At 36.8% G+C, this 18,179-nt stretch overlaps 1 protein-coding gene across 2 annotated transcripts in view; it reads left to right on the top strand.

Annotated features, from left to right (window-relative positions):
* The window catches only part of LOC149838857 (protein SABRE-like), a 112,695-nt gene that overhangs the window by 11,819 nt on the left and 82,697 nt on the right, over window positions 1-18,179 (top strand). For both annotated transcript variants that reach the window (XM_090006845.1, XM_090006844.1), the window contains exons 4-5: window positions 14,267-14,529; window positions 16,514-16,748. In XM_090006845.1, coding sequence (XP_089862971.1) covers window positions 14,267-14,529; window positions 16,514-16,748 — 498 coding nt within the window. The remainder of the gene's footprint in view (window positions 1-14,266; window positions 14,530-16,513; window positions 16,749-18,179) is intronic.

Below are 18,179 nucleotides of genomic sequence, written 5' to 3'. Positions count from 1 at the left end.
TACGGGCTACAAGAGCGAAAGTTTCTTCGTAGTCGATGCCATACTCTTGAGCATAACCTTTGGTTACGAGTCGTGCTTTATATCTTTCTAGGGTCCCATCACTTTTGGTTTTGACTTTATAAACCCATCTACACCCTATAGGTTTCTTTCTAAGAGGAAGATCTTGAATGGACCACGTTTCGGCCTTTTCTAAAGCATCTAATTCTACTTTCATAGCTTCAACCCATTCTTTATGATTTTTGGCTTTAGAGTAGGAGGAAGGTTCAACGTAGGATTGGATTAATGCTAAGGCAGCCCTATATGATGGTGAAAAGGAGTCATAAGAAACAAATTTGTCGGGAGGTCTAGAAATTCTAGAAGTCCATCGAGGAGGAACTTCGGAGAACCTTTCTAACGCACATGGAGGATGCAGTTCTCCAACTCTTCATCTTGTATATTGCAATCCAACATCTCTACTGGTTTGGTCTCTGCTATCTGTATCAGGAATAAAGGAGCTTTGATCATTGTCAAAGTTGCATTCAAAATCCTTTTCACCAAATTTTGAGGTTAAATCAAGTAGAAAGGAATATTCAGTAATATCTTTAGGTTTTTCACTCTCAAAGCATTCTCTTTTTCTAGAAAAGACACATTTCTTGATACATATAATTTACCACTTTAAATATCATAGCACCTGTGACCTTTTTGATTCTCAGCATATCCAAAAAAGGCACATGGGATTGCCCGATGGGAGAATTTATCATTTTTGTCTGTAAATATAAAATATTTGCAACAAAAAACTCTCAACCTAGAGTAGTCTGATGTTAAATCATAAAGTTTCTCGATTGGAGAAATATTTTTCAAAGAAGAGGATGACATTCTATTGATGAGATAAGTGGCAGTTAGGACTGCTTCAACCCAAAATCCTTTTGGAACTTGACTTGCAATTAGCAAAGTCCTAGTGGTTTCCATAATGTGGCGGTGCTTGCGTTCAACAAGACCATTTTGTTGAGGTGTGTGGGCATGATTGTTGATGAGTAATGTCATGTATATTAAGATAATTTTTAAATTCTCCGGACATAAATTTTCCCCCTGAATCGGTGCGAAAAATGACGACATTACTTTGAAATTTATTAATAATCATCTTATGAAATATTTGAAAATGAACGAAAACCTCAGATTTATGCTTTAGAAAATAAATCCAAGTGTGTCTAGAAAATCATCAACGAAGATGACATAATACGCATAACCGTCTTTAGAAATAACAGGTGCGGGTCCCCAAACATCCGAATGTACTAACTCAAAAGGTTTTGTAGAGACAAAGGTTCTACTAGAAAAATGGAATCTTTTTATTTTACCAATAATACAGTCTGTACAAGCAAAATTTTCAAATTTATAAAATTTTCCCAAACTTGAGAAGAATTGGATTTTAGACATATGAGGATGGCCAAGTCTTTTGTGCCATAATTCTATCTCCAAGTTCTGAACATTTAGACAAAAAACATTCTTTGGTAATTCCAAAAAGTCCATGTAATATAGTCTTTCTTCTCTATGGCCTTCCCCAATCAGCTTCCCTGACTGACGATCCTGTACCCAACAACCATCAGAAGAGAAGGATATATTACACCCATAATAAAAAATTTGTGAAACAGATAGAATATTCAAATTTAATTTTGGGTTATATCTAACGTTGGGAATACAAAAACGTTGATAATTTTCAAAACAGCCTATTCCTTTTATTTCAATAGATGTTCCATCTGCTGTGAAAACTTTTGATCAGTGTTTTAAAACTTGCCGAGTCAACTCGTTGACTCGGCTGACTCGGCTCGGCTCGCTCCTTCAGCGAGTCAACCCGGCAAGGCAAACTCAGTTTGCCAAAACTCGGGCTTGACTCGGCCTAACTCAGGCGAGTTTTGGGATGTTTGAAATTTGTTTTTTGAGTTTTAAATTACAGTTTCGAAATATATAAGTACATATATTTTAACAAGGGTTACCCTCAGATTTTGTATAAAAAAGAAAATAAAAATCATTTAAAGATAAAAAAACATTTAAATCCATAGAATAAAATCGCCATGTTGTTCGAACTACTGTTCACCCTGTGTTATCAACTTATTCTAGCAAAATATTTTAAAGAAATGATTCTCACTATATATGGCGGGTCAACTGTGCCTATGGGAAGTCACATTTAGGTTTCATCATCCATTTGTTATGTGAACAAGCATTGTACATATTCAAATATTAGTAGTCTTTTTATAGTTGTGTCATTACTATATTTCCTGCATAGTTTTATACATGAGAAAATTGCTTATTTATGTTGATATTGGGCATTCTGTAAACTTTCAATATGCACATATATCCTTGTTTTACATTTATGGATTGTTAGAGAGGGAATTAAAACTTTTAAAACAAGCTAGCATATATGATTGGCCATTTTAGGAACCTTAGGTAGTAGCAGACTGAACTCATGGTGACCAAATCCTCTAATTCAAGTCATGAATTAGTCAAAGTGCTTGTATAGATATCAAATTCAATTATTCAAGCAAACCTCTATAGCTCTTTGCAGTTGTTTTTATATTCTTACATACGTTTGGAGACTATGTTTACTCAAAAACATGGTTTCAGACAAATTATATATTGTTTTTCTTTTAAAATCAAAAGTTAACAAAACCCGGTCCGAGTCACCGAGTCACGAGTCAATAAAGAACGAGTCAAATTCCGAGTCACGGGTTTTAAAACCTTGCTTTTGATATACTTAAGTTGTTTTTAAGACATTCGGATAAACATTTGTCATTTGGGGTCATATGAAATGAAACACCAGAATCTAAAAGCTAAGGAAAATTACCTGGACCGGAAACAGATGCAACAACTGCTCCAGTTGAGGCATCAATTGAAGATGATACCTCTTTGAGAAGAGGTTGGAGGATCTCCATCAATTGAGCCATGGAAACAGACACATCTTGATCTTTTGGCTCGACGTCAACGGTGGCAACCTTTTTTTTCATCCCTCCTTTTTAATTTAGGGCATTGGGGCCTATAGTGTCCTGGCTCATGACAGTGGTGGCAAATAACTTTCCTCTTGTCAAACTCACCATTCTGTCTTCCAAAGTGAGGTGGCCGGTAAGTACGAGTATGATTCTCAGGCCTAGATACTGCTTGGACAGAATCATCATCAGCTTTAAGGATGCTTTACCGAAGGCGATTTTCCTCCATTGTTAATTCTTCAATAGTTTCCACAATAGTGAGATTTTTTCCACGATGAAGAAGGGCCGATTTGGTGGACTCAAATTCTGGCCGTAGAAATGTTCAGCATCGAGCTGCTTTTGGCGAAGCTCAATATCCTCGACACAGTGCCATTTGGGTTCCAAAAGAGATAGTTCTTCCCAGAGTTCGGATAGCCCATTATAATATTCTCGAATTGATTTGTCGTCTTGGGTCATCATCCGAACCTTCTCTTGAAGATTGCACATGCGCAATATCTTTAAGGAAATACATATTTTTAAGGTATTCTCATGCCTTATCGGCATGATCAAACTTGGCAAGATTAGAACATTTTTTAATGTCAACACTATTGATAAGCCATGACATTATTTTTGCATGTCCCATTTTCCACTCTTTCCATTTTTTTTATAGGAGGCTAAAGCCTTGATTTTCTCTTCTTTCGATAATGGGACCTCCTTATCTCCCTCTTTTTTGGTAAGGGATAGTTTAGGTTCTGAATCGGAACCATCCACGATTCCCCGTAAGCCTTTACCCCATATGTGGTGCTTCATGATTGAAGCCCACGTTACATAGTTTGTGTCACTTAATTTCATGGGGATGATGGTAACTTTTTCATTGTCATCCATCATTTAGAAGGGGTGAGAAAGAAGAAGGATAAAAGAAAAGAAACGAAAGAAGAAAAAAAATGTGAGAGAAGGGAAAGAGATACAATACAATGATGTTGAAGCCCTTCAAATGATACGTTTTGAAGCCGATAATGAAGTGATGAAACACTTCTCTCCAAGTGACAAAACAGTTTTGCAGGAACAAGGTGATAACACACCTTTTTGCACAAGGGGCACAAAAACCGAGGCAAACTTTCTCCAAGATCTAATAATCCCGCGGCTCTGATACCATGTAAGAAAGTAGTAAGACCTGTAAAAGGGTAAAAATGGAAAACACAAAAAGAAAAAAAGGAATTTTATTAAAATGTGAAATGCTTAAAAAGCATTTTCTACAAGTGCTTTACCATGGGGGATGTACCCCTATTTATAATAGAGAGGAGGGGAGAGCTCATAAGGCGCTCTCCCTCTAGCCGTTGGAGCTAGTCCAATGGTTAGATTTCTAGCCGTTGGACTAGCTCCAACGGCTAGAGTTTGGTCAAGTTCCAACCGAAACTTGACCAAAACTCTAACTATCTAGTTCTATTTGAACTAGATAGTTAAAATACAAAAAATAAATAAGAAAAAACAAAAATATTTTACATTTTAACAGGAGCATGCTAAAATTGGCTTGCTGTGTGAACGGCATGTGCAATGCCAGGTCTTGTAATAGAGACATAGGATAATGCTCCGACAAGTTGTCTGTAAGGTGTTGGGTTCTCAAGTGGTTCTCTATCATCAATCTTTATTTTGATATTTACAACTTCAGGAGAAAGTGTAGCTACACAACATAGAGTCTTAATTTTAGATCTTAGAATTAGACAATGCCGCAAAAGGGATAGACATAGGATAGATCCTAGAATTAAGTGGTGGGCACTGAAAGGAGCTAAACAAGGAATGTTTGTAGAGCAGGTAGTTAAGGAAGTTGATTGGTGTCTCGAGGAGGATTCAGAATCAATGTGGAATAAGATAGCGGGTGGTATGAGAAAAGTAGCTAAGGAGGTATTGGGTGAGTCTAAAGGCGGTGCACCACTAGGTAAGGATACATCATGGTGGAACGAGGATGTCAAATTAGCTATTAAGGTTAAAAGAGAGTGTTATAGAAATCTAAGTAAGAGTCGTGATAATGAGAATTTGGAGAAGTATATGATAGCAAAGAAGGAAGCTAAAAAAGTTGTTCGAAACGCGAGGGCTAAGGTATATAAGGAGGTTTATGACAAGTTGGATACCAAAGAAGGCGAGAAGGATATTTATAGGCTTGCAAAGATGAGAGATAGGAAATCGAAGGATTTGGGTATGGTTAGATGTATCAAAGATGAAACGCAAAGGGTTTTAGTCAAAGATGAGGAGATTAAGGAGAGATGGAAAGATTATTTTGATAAGCTATTTAATGATAGTCATGCTCAAGATCTTGGAGACTTCTCCATTCCTTTTCATGAGATAAATCGTGACTTCATGCGCAAGATTCAAAAGAAAGAAATTGCAGAGGCTTTGAAGAAAATGAAATCAAGAAGGGCAGTTGGCCCAGATGGTATACCTATCGAGGCTTGGAAATGCTTGGGAGAGAAAGGTTTAGAATGGTTGACAAATCTTTTTAACTTGATTTGGCGAACAAATAAGATGCCTAATGAGTGGAGGAAGAGTACTTTGGTGCCTTTATATAAGAATAAGGGTGATATACAAGATTGCACAAACTATCGTGGTATAAAACTCATGAGTCATACTATGAAACTTTGGGAGAGGGTGATTGAGTCTAGGTTGAGGAAGGTTGTCATGATATCGGAGAATCAATTTGGTTTTATGCCTGGAAGATCAACTATGGAAGCTATACATCTTCTTAGACAACTTATTGAAAGATATAGAGAGAGGAACAAAGATTTGCATATGGTTTTTATTGATTTAGAGAAGGCATACGATAGAGTACCTAGAGACGTTCTCTGGTGGACAATGATGAAGAAAGGTGTTTCTCTCAAGTACATTAGTATAATTAAAGATATGTATGAAGGAGTAGTAACCAATGTCCGCACTTGTGGAGGGGTGACAACCAATTTCCCGATAACGGTTGGGTTACATCAAGGATCTGCTTTAAGCCCTTTCCTATTTGCAATAGTGATGGATGAGCTTACGAGATCAATTCAAGAAAATGTACCGTGGTGTATGTTGTTTGCTGATGATATTGTTTTGATTGATGAGTCTAGAGCTGGGGTTAATGCTAAGTTAGAATTATGAAGACAGACATTGGAAGCTAGAGGTTTTAAGTTGAGTAAGAGTAAGACTGAATATATGGAATGTCGGTTTAGTAAGCAACGAAGTAGTGATGGGAGTGTAGTGAAGCTTGGTGAGCAAGATATACCGGTGAATGATTATTTCAAATATTTGGGATCCATCATTCAAAAGTATGGAGAAATTGATGGAGATGTAAATCATAGGATAAAGGTTGGGTGGATGAAATGGAAAAGTGCTACTGGAGTGCTGTGCGATCGTAGAATGCCATTGCGGTTGAAGGGAAAGTTTTATAGGACGACTATTAGACCCGGTTTACTATATGGTACGGAATGTTGGGCTGCCAAGAGACATCATATTCAAAAAATGAGTGTAGCTGAGATGCGGATGCTTAGATGGATGTGTGGAAATACAATAAAAGATAAGATTCGGAACGAAGAGATACGTAAGAAGGTAGGTGTTGCACCCATTGAAAATAAGATGCGAGAGAATCGTTTACGGTGGTTTGGACATATTCGGCGAAGGCCTAATGATGCTCCAGTTAGAAGGTTGGAGAAATGGGAAAATATATTAGTTAAAAGAGGTCGGGGTAGGCCTAGGAAGACTTGGATGGAGATGATAGGAAAGGATATGAATGCTTTGAACCTCACTGAGGACATGGCGTTGGATAGAAATGATTGGAGGAAAAGGATTCATGTGGAAGACCCAAAATGAATTTCTTTTTTGGTTCATATCGCTGACCCCAATTGTTTTGGGATGAAGGCGTAGTTGTTGTTGTTGTTGGACAACTTCAGGAGTGTCGACCTATTTTTCATTTGAGATTCCTAACCTGTCAACAATATCAAGAACATATTTAGATTGGGTTTAACAAATAACCTCTATAAGAATAAACAACTTTTATACCAAGAAAGAATTTTGAAAAACCCAAATCACTTATTTCAAAGTTTGTTTAGAGAAATTTTTTAATGTTATCAACTCCCTGTTTATCACTTCCAATGATGATCATGTCATCCATATAGAGGAAAATAATAATAATACTTGCATCAGAGTTCTTAACAAATAAAGTTGTGTCAGTAAGACAAGATTGAAAATCAAAATTAAGCATAACTTGACTAAATTTATCATACCAAGCCTTTAGGGTTTGTTAAAGGCCATACAAAGCCTTGTGTAAACGAAAAACTTTCTCTTTAGGAATACTAATGCCACGTGGTAGTTCCATATACACTTCTTCGGCTAGGTTTTCATTGAGAAATGCATTCTTGACATCCATTTAATATATATGCTATTTCTTTACAGAGGCAAGAGCTATTAAGGTCCTAACTGTGGTCATTCTAGTGACTGGTGCAAAAGTTTCTTTATAGTCTATTCCATACTCTTGAAAATAGCCTTTGACAACTAATCGGGCTTTAAACCTCTCAAGAGTGCCGTCACTCTTGGTTTTAACTTTGTACATCCATCGACAACCTATGGGCTTTTTGCCTATCAGAATATCTTGAATAGTCCAAGTATTCGCCTTTTCTAAAACATTTAATTCTGCTGTTATTGCTTCGACCCATTCTGACTGCACTTTTGCTGTAGCATAATTAGAAAGTTCTACGTAGGAGTGTATTAAGGCAATGCAAGTTTGATATTTTGGTGAAAAAGACTCGTAGGACACAAATTTTTCGAGGACTCTTGATACCCTAGATGATCTTATTGTTGGTATTTAATCATGTTCTTTAGTATATTTTTCTAGAGCACAAGGTTGTTGTTCTAAGTTGCCCCGTCTGGAGTATTGAATATAGTCTTGACTATCATGAAATGATTCAATACTTTATGTCATTTTGATCTTCTTGGTTTTCATCAATATTGCCTTCATCAATCTTTGGAACTAAGTCCAATAAAAAAAGTACTCATCTATTTCTTTAGAATTCTTATCTTCAAAAAAAACTTTTTTTTTCAAGAAAAATACATTTCTTGACACATAACTTTTTAGTTTTAAGATCAAAACATCTATAACCTTTTTGATGGTTTGCATAGCCTAAAAAACACATGGAATAGCACGAGGGGAGAGTTTGTCATTTTTGTTAGAAAAGATAAAACATTTGCATCCAAAGACCCTTAACCTAAAATAATCTAGAATTTGTTTAAAAAGTTTTTCAACGGAAGATATATTGTTTAATGAAGATGATGACATTCTGTTAATGAGATAAACTGCAGTTAGAGTAGCTTCGGCCCAAAAATTTTTTGTTACTTATGTGTGATGAGTAAAGTTCTTGTTGTTTTTATAATATACTTATGCTTTCTTTCTGCCAAACCATTTTGTTGTGGAGTATAAGGACATGATCTTTGATGTGTAATACCATGTAAATTCAGATAATCTTTAAATTCTTTTGATAAAAACTCTCTCCCTGAATCAATGCGAAAGATTGAAATATCATATTTAAATTGATTTTTGACCAGATTATGAAATATTTGAAAATATGAAAAAACTTCAGATTTATGTTTAAGAAAATAGATCCAAGTATGCCTTGGAAAGTCATCTATAAAGATTACATAATATGAAAAGCCAGCTTCTGATATAACAGGTGTGGGGCCCTATACATCTGAATGTACTAACTCAAGTGGTTGAGAAGAAACAAAATTTCTTTCTTGAAAAGGTAATCGTTTTATTTTTCCAAGAATACAGTTTTCACATGTAAAGGTCTCAAAATTACAAAAAAAATTCATTTTTGAAAAAAATTGGATCTTGGATACACTAGGATGGCCAAGTCTCTTGTGCCATAAATCGAAGTCCATTTTCTGAACATTACAACACAATGTATTCTTGAGAATTTTCTAAAAATCTATGTAGTATAGGCCTCCTTCTCTATGGCCTTTCCTAATCAGCTTTCCTGACTGTCGATCCTGCAATCGACAACCACGAGAGGAGAAGAAAATGTTATATCCACGGTCAAATAAGTGGAAAACAAATAAAAGGTTGAGGTTAAGTTTGAGAATATATCTAATTTGTGGAATGTAAAATCTTTTCGAGTTTTGAGAAATATTTTTAAAATTCTCTATTCCTTTGATTTCAAGCGCTCTTCTATCAGTGGTAAAAATATTTGACCCATTTGAGTTGTGACATTCGGATAACATATTAATGTTTGGTGTCATATGAAAAGAGGCACTTGAGTCAACAAGCCAAAGAGATTTACCAGGATTGGAGGTGTTAACAGAAGAGACTGTGGCTCTAGTGGAAGGAGATGCTCCTTTGAGTAGCAGTTAAAGTGCCTCCACCAATTGTGCTAACGATATGCTTCCAATGGATAGTTCATTTGATTCTTATGGAGGTCCGACTGAGGCAACCTTCTTCTAATAATGTTTCTTCAATTTTAGACAATAGGTTTTCACATGTTCTGGTTCACGGCAATAGTAACAAATGGCTTTTCTTTTCTCAAATTCATTTTCTTATTTCTCATCATTTGTCTTTCCATAGTTTGGGGGTTTGTATGTGCAAACATAGTTTCCCGGTTTGGATACGGCTAGAACCGAGTCATCATCACACTTGGTGATTCTATTCTTAAGCTTATTCTCTTTCATGCTTAGTTCTTCTATTGTGTCTTCTATTGAAGGCATATTTTCTCGATGAAGAAGAACATACTTGGTTGATTCAAACTGCGCTCTTAGTTCACTAATAAATTGAAAGAAATGCTCTGCATTTATTTGATTTTGGCGGAGTTCTATATCTTGTGGACAATGCCACTTTGGTTCAAAACGAGCAAACTCTTCCTATAATTCGGACAAGCTATTATAGTATTTTCTAATACTCCTGTCCCCTTGAACTATATTTCGAACTTTATTTTGTAAGTTGCACACATGTGCAATATCTTTAAGAGAATACATTATCTTAAGATAGTCCCAAACATTATTGGCATGTTCAAATTTTGTAAGACTTAATAGTTTTTGATGTCCACACTAGTTATGAGCCAAAACATAATTTTGGCATGTCTCATTCTCTATTCCTTCCACTTTTTTTTTCATAAGTGGTAATGACTTGTTTTCTCAACCTTCGTGAGAGGTATTTCTCTCTCTCCTTCAATCTTTGTAAGGATTAGTGTAGGTTCTAAATCGGTCCCATCCACTAATCCCCACAACCCTTTATCCCATATAAGGTGCTTCATAATTGAAGCCATGTAACATAATTTGAATCATTGAGTTTAATGAGTTTAATGGTGACATTATCATTGTCATTCATTTTACAAGGTTTGAAAAAAAAAAATAAAGAAGAGAAGAACGAAGAAGAATAGAAAAGAAGAGGGAGAAGAGAATAAAGTTACTCCACCACGGATGGCGAGTACGAGTGATCCTCCAATCTTTCAAGCTTTCACATGATCACAACTTCATATACACTTAAAAAGAACTTCACTTTTCCAAAATTTTGAATGGCACACTTCCCGATACACCAAAACAAAAACTTAGCTTGATCGCTTCAACCTTGCTTTGATACCATGTAAGATTACAAGTTCTTGTATCACCACCAAATAAGACTACAAATAGTCTTAAAAAGATTACACAAAAGAACCACAAAGGTTTAACTCCAATACTCGAAAAAGGGTATGCAATAAGGAAGAAAAATTATATTAAATGGTTGGGAAAAACCCACACTCGAATAATACATTGTAAGGGAAACTTGCCCATATTTATACATGAAATAAGAGCTAAGGGGAGGGAGTCGTTGGGCTCCCAACGACTCTCTACCTTTTTGACTTTAGTCAAAAGTTGACTTTAGTCAAAAGTTGACTTTAGTCAAAAGTTGACTTTAGTCAAAAATTGACTTAGTCAAAATGGTTTACAAGTGTCAAAAATGAAAAATAAAAAATAGAAAAAGTTATCCTAACTAAACTATACTAACTAAAATAAAAGAAAGACTAATTCCTAGTTAGTCTAGGAGATTACATATTATTTAACACAACATTCATAATTTCATATGCTAATTGAAAAAAATCACAATAAAAAACCTAATTCAATAATAATTAAAAAAATTACCAAAAACAATAATGTCATGTGTATGCGCCGATGCACTGCAGGACAATGATGGGTAGATGATGTGGCCAATTGGAGGATGTTGCCCTATTCTCTTGGCTATGGGGGCGTGGCAGGGGCTTGTGGTTGAGACTCAAGAGCCAGAGAGAATGGGTCAGTGGGGTTGGGACTCGGGAGACCTGGGAATCAAAGGGCTGCACACGCCACAACAACATTGAGAGAGAGAGGTGGGGTCAGGGGTGGGGTCGTGCCGCGGGGCTCGTGGTGCGGCCGAGCCGCCGGGGGTCAGTTGGTCAGTGGCAGTCTGGTAGAGTGAGAACAATCAGACATGAGAGGGGCAGAGCTACCCTTGGGCGGAAGGATCAAGATTCGAGAACTTGGGCTGTGGGGGTGGGGTAGTTGACCATGCCACCGTGGTGGGGGACTGGGGAGGTGCAGGGGCGGAGCTGTGTCTATGCAGAACAAAAGGTTCAAGAGAGAGAGAGAGAGAGAGAGAGAGAGAGAGAGAGAGAGAGAGAGAGAGAGAGAATGGTTGGGGAAGAAAGAATTTCAAGAGCGAGAGAGTGGGTCTAGGGAGTTGGGCATGGGATTACGAAATGAAGGAGGGCACCGGGCATTAGTGCCCACCCTGAGCTGGGGCAATGCCATGTCATGGCGGGCACTGCCCACATAGTCGCGGGGTCAGGATGGGTACTGCCAAACCCGACCCACACTAGCCACATAGTCGCCGGGTCAGGGTGGGCACTACCAACCCCAACCCATTACCCACTTGGGGATTTTTATTGGGTTAGGTTGGGCACGTTCCCACCCTACCCATAACGTGGTTCCGCCCTTGGATTAAACCTACTAATATAGTAAACAAACCATGCATCCATTCAATTAATTAAATCTACCATTAGGTTGTTAGGTTCACTCAAACAAAACCTGTCTATTTGGCTGAAGGTTGTAGAGAGGGCCATGCAGCCAGAGTTAGCTAGTTCATTAATTGAGCTAAGTTTCACATTCATGTTAGGGATAAGATAAACTCTACTATCTTTCATAGCATTTAAAAGGTGTAATATTTCCTATTTTAGCAGCTCCTAACACATGGTTAACAACATGAACAAATTTAGATTCATGATACAATAAACCAAAACAGACTCATTTGCTATAAATAATATGAGGTTAGGTGCCTGAGTATGTTGTGGAAGATAAGATTGATGACACTGGGAAGAGAAAATTCGGAAGAGATACAAAAAGTGAAGGGTCAAACAATTTGGTCACTGACTGACAAGAAGGCCAACTGGGAAGTGCAATACCATTCTGAGCATCACTACGAGAGGCTATCTGCTCTGAAAATATACCAATATATTCAGTTATGTCAATGCCAAGAAATCCAAGAAATCTGCTCTTCCATGTATTTTCTGCAATGTCAATGCCAAGAAAACCAAGAAAACATTGCTAAATGTACTAATGAATGAGGTAATAGCCAACCAACAACCTCAATTGACAGGAAATGGCTAGTGACTCAAAACACCATGTATTGACTTCCAATCAGAATGTAGCAAATAGTATATGCACCAATTACCCAAAGAAGTAGTCCAAGGAAATTTCATGTCATCAATTGCATGCAACTGGTCAGAAAGTTCATCAATCACTTGGGTTGCAGTCTCGAGTTATTGCTCTAGTCAATCATAGCTTTGGACAAAGAGTGCATGTAAAAAGCCAATAAACAACAGCCATGACCAAAGAAAAGGAATAGACACAATCTTCAGTGAGATATCAAATCAGGCTAAAAGGTTCATCTACAAATAGTGCATATTTTATGATTAAGCAAGTGTTCACTTTCTCCAAATCCAATCTTTAAACTTGACCAGCAGTGCCAATCAACAAATTAATCACCACTAAAGAAATTCTGACAAGGCAATTCAAGCACAAGAGTATCAACCAGATGCAGGTGAGATATCAAATCAGGCTAAAAGGTTCATCTACAAATAGTGCATATTTTATGATTAAGCAAGTGTTCACTTTCTCCAAATCCAATCTTTAAACTTGACCAGCAGTGCCAATCAACAAATTAATCACCACTAAAGAAATTCTGACAAGGCAATTCAAGCACAAGAGTATCAACCAGATGCAGGTTACATGGTACTCTTTGACTGAACCATGACCAGATCATAAGGTCACCTATATTGTTCAAGGTAATTTATCGGCTAGGGTTTTCCTCAGATATTTTCAAAAGGTGGAAAATCTTGGAAGCTTGAAAAATTGAAAAAGTACAAATAATAGTAAGAAAGAATATGTTTTCCATTATTTTTCTTACAAAACTATAAAGAAACAAATTTAAAAGTTTTTAAAATACAAAAGAAACAAAAAAGAAAAACTGAACTTAAAATTTATAAAAATAAGATTAAAAATTTGTGCAAAAATATTGTAATAATATTGCAATATTATCGCCATATTTTTCATTTTGATGATATTTTGAAAATATATCGTGATTTTCCCGATAATATACACTACCTTAAAATCTCAGAGTTTCTCGTGATATTTTCAAAATATTGCCGATATCGGTGACTATGGACCAGAAGTTGTTTGGAGATCCAATTTTATGTGCCAAATCCTACCTTTTAAGAGAGTCTGTTGGGTATCTTGTATGACAGTTTCTTGAAAAGCATGGTTGGCTTTCTATCTTTGTCCTAGAAATGTTGTTTTGTTATGTTGTGGAACATTTTCTTGCCAATGCAGCTGACTTTTGTGATGTTAGTTACCCATGCACTTTCATCTGAGTTATCTTGTGAGTATAAGATGCATGTTTTCATTAGGACATAGTTTTACTGCAAGCTTGTGCTTTCTACCGATCATGGTGCTTCAAGCATCTGTCATTTCTACAATGCATTATGGGCTAATAGATATAAACTCTTTTTTTAAACTTGCAAGCAAATCATAATCTTGGCATAAAAGGTTTAGTTGGTTTGAGCATTTAGTTAGTTGATATACTCTTCATATTTTTATTCACATGTAGAATTTAAATAAAAATGACATTTCTAAACAGCACAATGTTAAGCATCTGTTTTATGCGAGTGTCATTTTGTGTATTTTCTTTCTTTAACATCCTTTTGGTTCTCCTTCAGCTACATGTATATGGTTTAGGTAAAAAAAGGATCATGACATTAAATAAGTTTTTGGTAACTGAACGATGCTTTTGTTACTTCTACAATTAGCAGGTTCCACAAGCTGCTATCGAGGTGAAAGATTTAAGAATTGATATATCTAGAGGTGGTGGTTCAATTCCAACTCTTTCTGTCAACTTACGGCTTTTACCTATTTCTATCCAATTGGGGAAGTCATGGATTAGTTACGACCAATCAGCTAATTTTGGTAATGGACAAAGTATCTCTTCTGGGAAATCGTCGGCAGCTATTTCAGAGGGAATTACACCTTTTATTTGTGAAGAATTATGTCTTATTTGTGAATTTGGGCATGAAGGGTAAGATTGCAATTCACATAGAAACTTCCTCCTGGATCAAACGGCAGACTTTATACGTAGCGGATAATTTACTTTTTATACATTTGCAAATAGAAACTATGGACATAAAATGTAGATCAGGAAAATGTGCATTTTCTCATTTTTTTCTAAAGCAAATATAAATAAAGTTTGATTAGCAGGTGAGAAGAAGTCACAAGTGAACACCGCAGGAACAAAGTAGAAGTCCATATCTCAGTTTTCTAGAACTGATCCATGATAAGTTTGAATTTGGTCATTTTCTGATGGCACAATCCCTTTGAATGGATACCGAAATTGGCTTCAAAAGCTTTCCTTGGAATGGTCTGCTATTCTTTTCCAACCACTTCTTCTTAAGGCTCCCAGAAATGATTTCTATATGCAATGAGCTGATCTCAAGTCTAATGAAATGTCAGGCCTGGCAACTTTGAAAAGCTTTTGGGAAGATGGGCAGCTCCACATTGTGTGCTCCTTATAGTCCTCCTCTGAATGACATAGATGGTAGTAGCTAGCTAGATGGAACCCTTTTTTCCTTCAAAGTATTTTGAGTGGTTATCTTGTCATATATTACAACTCCATGCTATAGCGTCTTCTTTGTTGCCAGGTGCCCATCCTGTTAGCATGCTTATCATCTTCAACCATTCATCATATTCATCTTCATTGAAGTTTCTTCCAAATTTTATGTTCCATCCTTCAGCCAACTTCCAAAAATCCTACACGAAATAAGTTTATCTCTAGCTATACCATATAGATTGGGAAGAAAGTCAGCCCCATTGAGCTAGTATCAGTCCAATTATTAATCCAAAATTATACTCTGTTGCCTTTTCCAACTTTATATTGAGTTTCAACTTGAAATCCTAAAAGACTGTAAGCCAATCTTTCCACACAGCTGAGCTGTTTCCATCTGTTAGCAATTTTCCAATCCCATGGCCTACAACCGATCTAGTACTTAGATTTAACCAGCCTCTTTAGTCTTTTAATTCTGAGCCCACCAAATTTGAGAGGAAGCATAACTATATCCCATCTTTCCAAGCATGCCCTTTCTCTCTGTTATGTTCCTTCCATTTAGATCCTGCACCATTTTCAATAATCATGTTCAGGTTTGCTGAGAATCTTAAATATGGCCACCATGTACGTCGGAATCAGGGGGCCATGATGTGCTTGACCAAAATAACTCTTCCAGTCTTTCTGTAAGTGACATATATCTTACTGTCCATGACTAAATCTTCTTTTTCACTTTGTCTTCTACATTCCTCCATATTGACTATTTTTCTCTACACTTCACTATGGACAGTCCCAGATACTTCATTGGAAGTTCCCCTAGTTGACAACCAAAAATTGTGTTAGCTGCCATTTAACATGACATCTTTGTTCAGCTTCATACCTGAAAATTCAGTAAGGCTTTTAGTATAGGTTGTGTTCTCCCATTTGTTGTATGAATGCTACTAAACCAAAATTAATATATCATCAGCAAGTTATAGTGACACCAAGGAGTCAACACCGTGAATGGATAGGCCATTTGGAATCCTTCTTCTATCCGCATGATCAATATTGCAATGAGCCGCTTCACAAGCTATGTTGAAAAGGAGCAGGGAGAGGGACACCCCTGTCTAAGTCTCCTCATCCTTCCCATTCAGCCTTTCAGACACTGTTGCTTTGGTGATTAGTGCTCTCATTTACTCTATCCATTCTGTTCTGAACCCATATTTGCTTGGGACTCAAAGATGCATTCCCAGCAAACTGAATCTAACATATTCCTCAAGTCAACTTTTGGCATGAACACTCATCTTTGTTGCACCTATCGAATTGACTACTTAGTTAGCTGCCAAACCATATTCATGTATTCTTCGTCCTTGGGTTGAAGTACACAGAAACAGTGAGATCACTGACTTGGTTTCGTTACTCTTTAAAAACGTATCTCTCCTTTTCCTTTAAGTTTCTTTTGAGAGTAGGACATGTTTGATTTCAGGGAACTGGGCTTCATGATCAGGAATTTTGAGGTTGCTAGCAGAGATGTTGCTGTCAACTTAAATGAAGAGTTATTTCACAAAACTCATGTGCATTCAGAAGCATTTGTTGGTGATGAGATCAATAAAGGGGATTCATTGAAGAGTGAAGCAATATCAGAATCATCTAAGACCTCCACGAACAGTGATAAAAAACTTATGCTGGCAAAGAAGTTTATTTCAGGGTTTCCTGAAAAGGTAAATATGCAATTCATTGGCATGGCTTGCTTCACCTTCTTCATTCGTCATGATCATGCTAGCTTTGAAGCTAAATTTTGTCTCTGTATTATTCTAGCAGTTGATTTATTAGATTTCAGACGAAAAATAAATCATGGTAGTTTTGTTCCAGAAAGAAAATGACCCCTTCCATCTGCAGAACTTGGAAGGTTGGGCATGCTTTGTGTAGGGTGCTCTCACATGAAACTGTTACAAAATCAGTCTTAGTGTATTTGATGTTAGAAAATATCTGTTCTTCATGATTCTATTTGTGACATGGTGGAGTTGTCAAAATTGACTAGATTCTTGCTGAATTTGGTCTGATTCAATGAAAAGTGAACAATTGTTTAACCTGGTTCTGGTCCTAAGTCATGCATGCAAATGAATTTATGTTTATGAGTCATACTGTAGCTGCTACAACTGAATTTTGTCACTCAAAACTAACTCCTAATTGCACACAAATTAGCTCACTATGTAAATGCCAGAATGGATCTCCCATCATAAAGCTCATGATGCACAAAAATTTGTTCAATCCAACAGCAGGATGCTGAAATTCTCTAAACTAATTGTGCCAAACTCTGTGTAAGAACCTTGAAACACTTTATGATTTTCAAGTTTTCAGATCCTTACAGCTCTAAACATCAAAAGTAAATTCAGCAATAACACTTCTGAAGGGAGATTCTGTTTTTGAACTTCTTATTGACACCGACATTAATATGCTAGAAAACATCGTGGAGTATGACTAGAATGACACTCAATGATGTCTATGCCAAAGTATTAAGGAGTTTTAGTAACACATAAAGGTGTTCAAACCTTGGGAGGACGTAAAGAAGTTATGCAGAGCTTTTAATGGACATTTTTTGACCATTTTCTTCAAGAAAATTAGTGCATCCTCTCACTTGGTGTGATCTTGATATAAAAAAGTCAACGCCAATCTAAAATGAACTTAGTCTTCTTGCTTCACCTGGGTAATGTTGCATGGGTAGAAAAATGAGCCATGTTCTTAACAGAATGAGATTGGTGGACCATCATTCTAACATTGCTTTGACATGTATTCTGAAAATTTTATCACAGGGTCCTGTGTGTGTGTGTGTGTGTGTGTGCTCTTGTTTGTGTATGTCTGCTTGTTCATCCATGTGCATGTGTGTGTGCTCAAGGTTGGCATCTTTGTCCCTAGGACCTAAGAATTAGGCTCTAGCTGTGTGGGTGCCTGCATGTGCAATTTCATGTGTGTGTACGTGTCCGTGCATGTGCATGATTGCATGTTCATGTGCATGTGTGCCCAAGGTTTCCAATTTGTACGTAGGACATAATAATTAGGCTCTATCTCAAACAAGCTGCTATAAGATCCAAGCTCAAGCTGCTCATGGGAGGCTTAACTTGTTTCCCAATCTTCCTGTCAGCTATAGTATG

This window comes from Nuphar pumila, chromosome 5, assembly GCF_984573655.1.
Source record: "Nuphar pumila chromosome 5, dmNupPumi1.hap1.1, whole genome shotgun sequence".
NCBI lineage: Eukaryota > Viridiplantae > Streptophyta > Magnoliopsida > Nymphaeales > Nymphaeaceae > Nuphar > Nuphar pumila.
The sequence above is the reverse complement of the archived record's forward strand: the minus strand, read 5'-3'. Positions and strand labels throughout refer to the sequence as shown.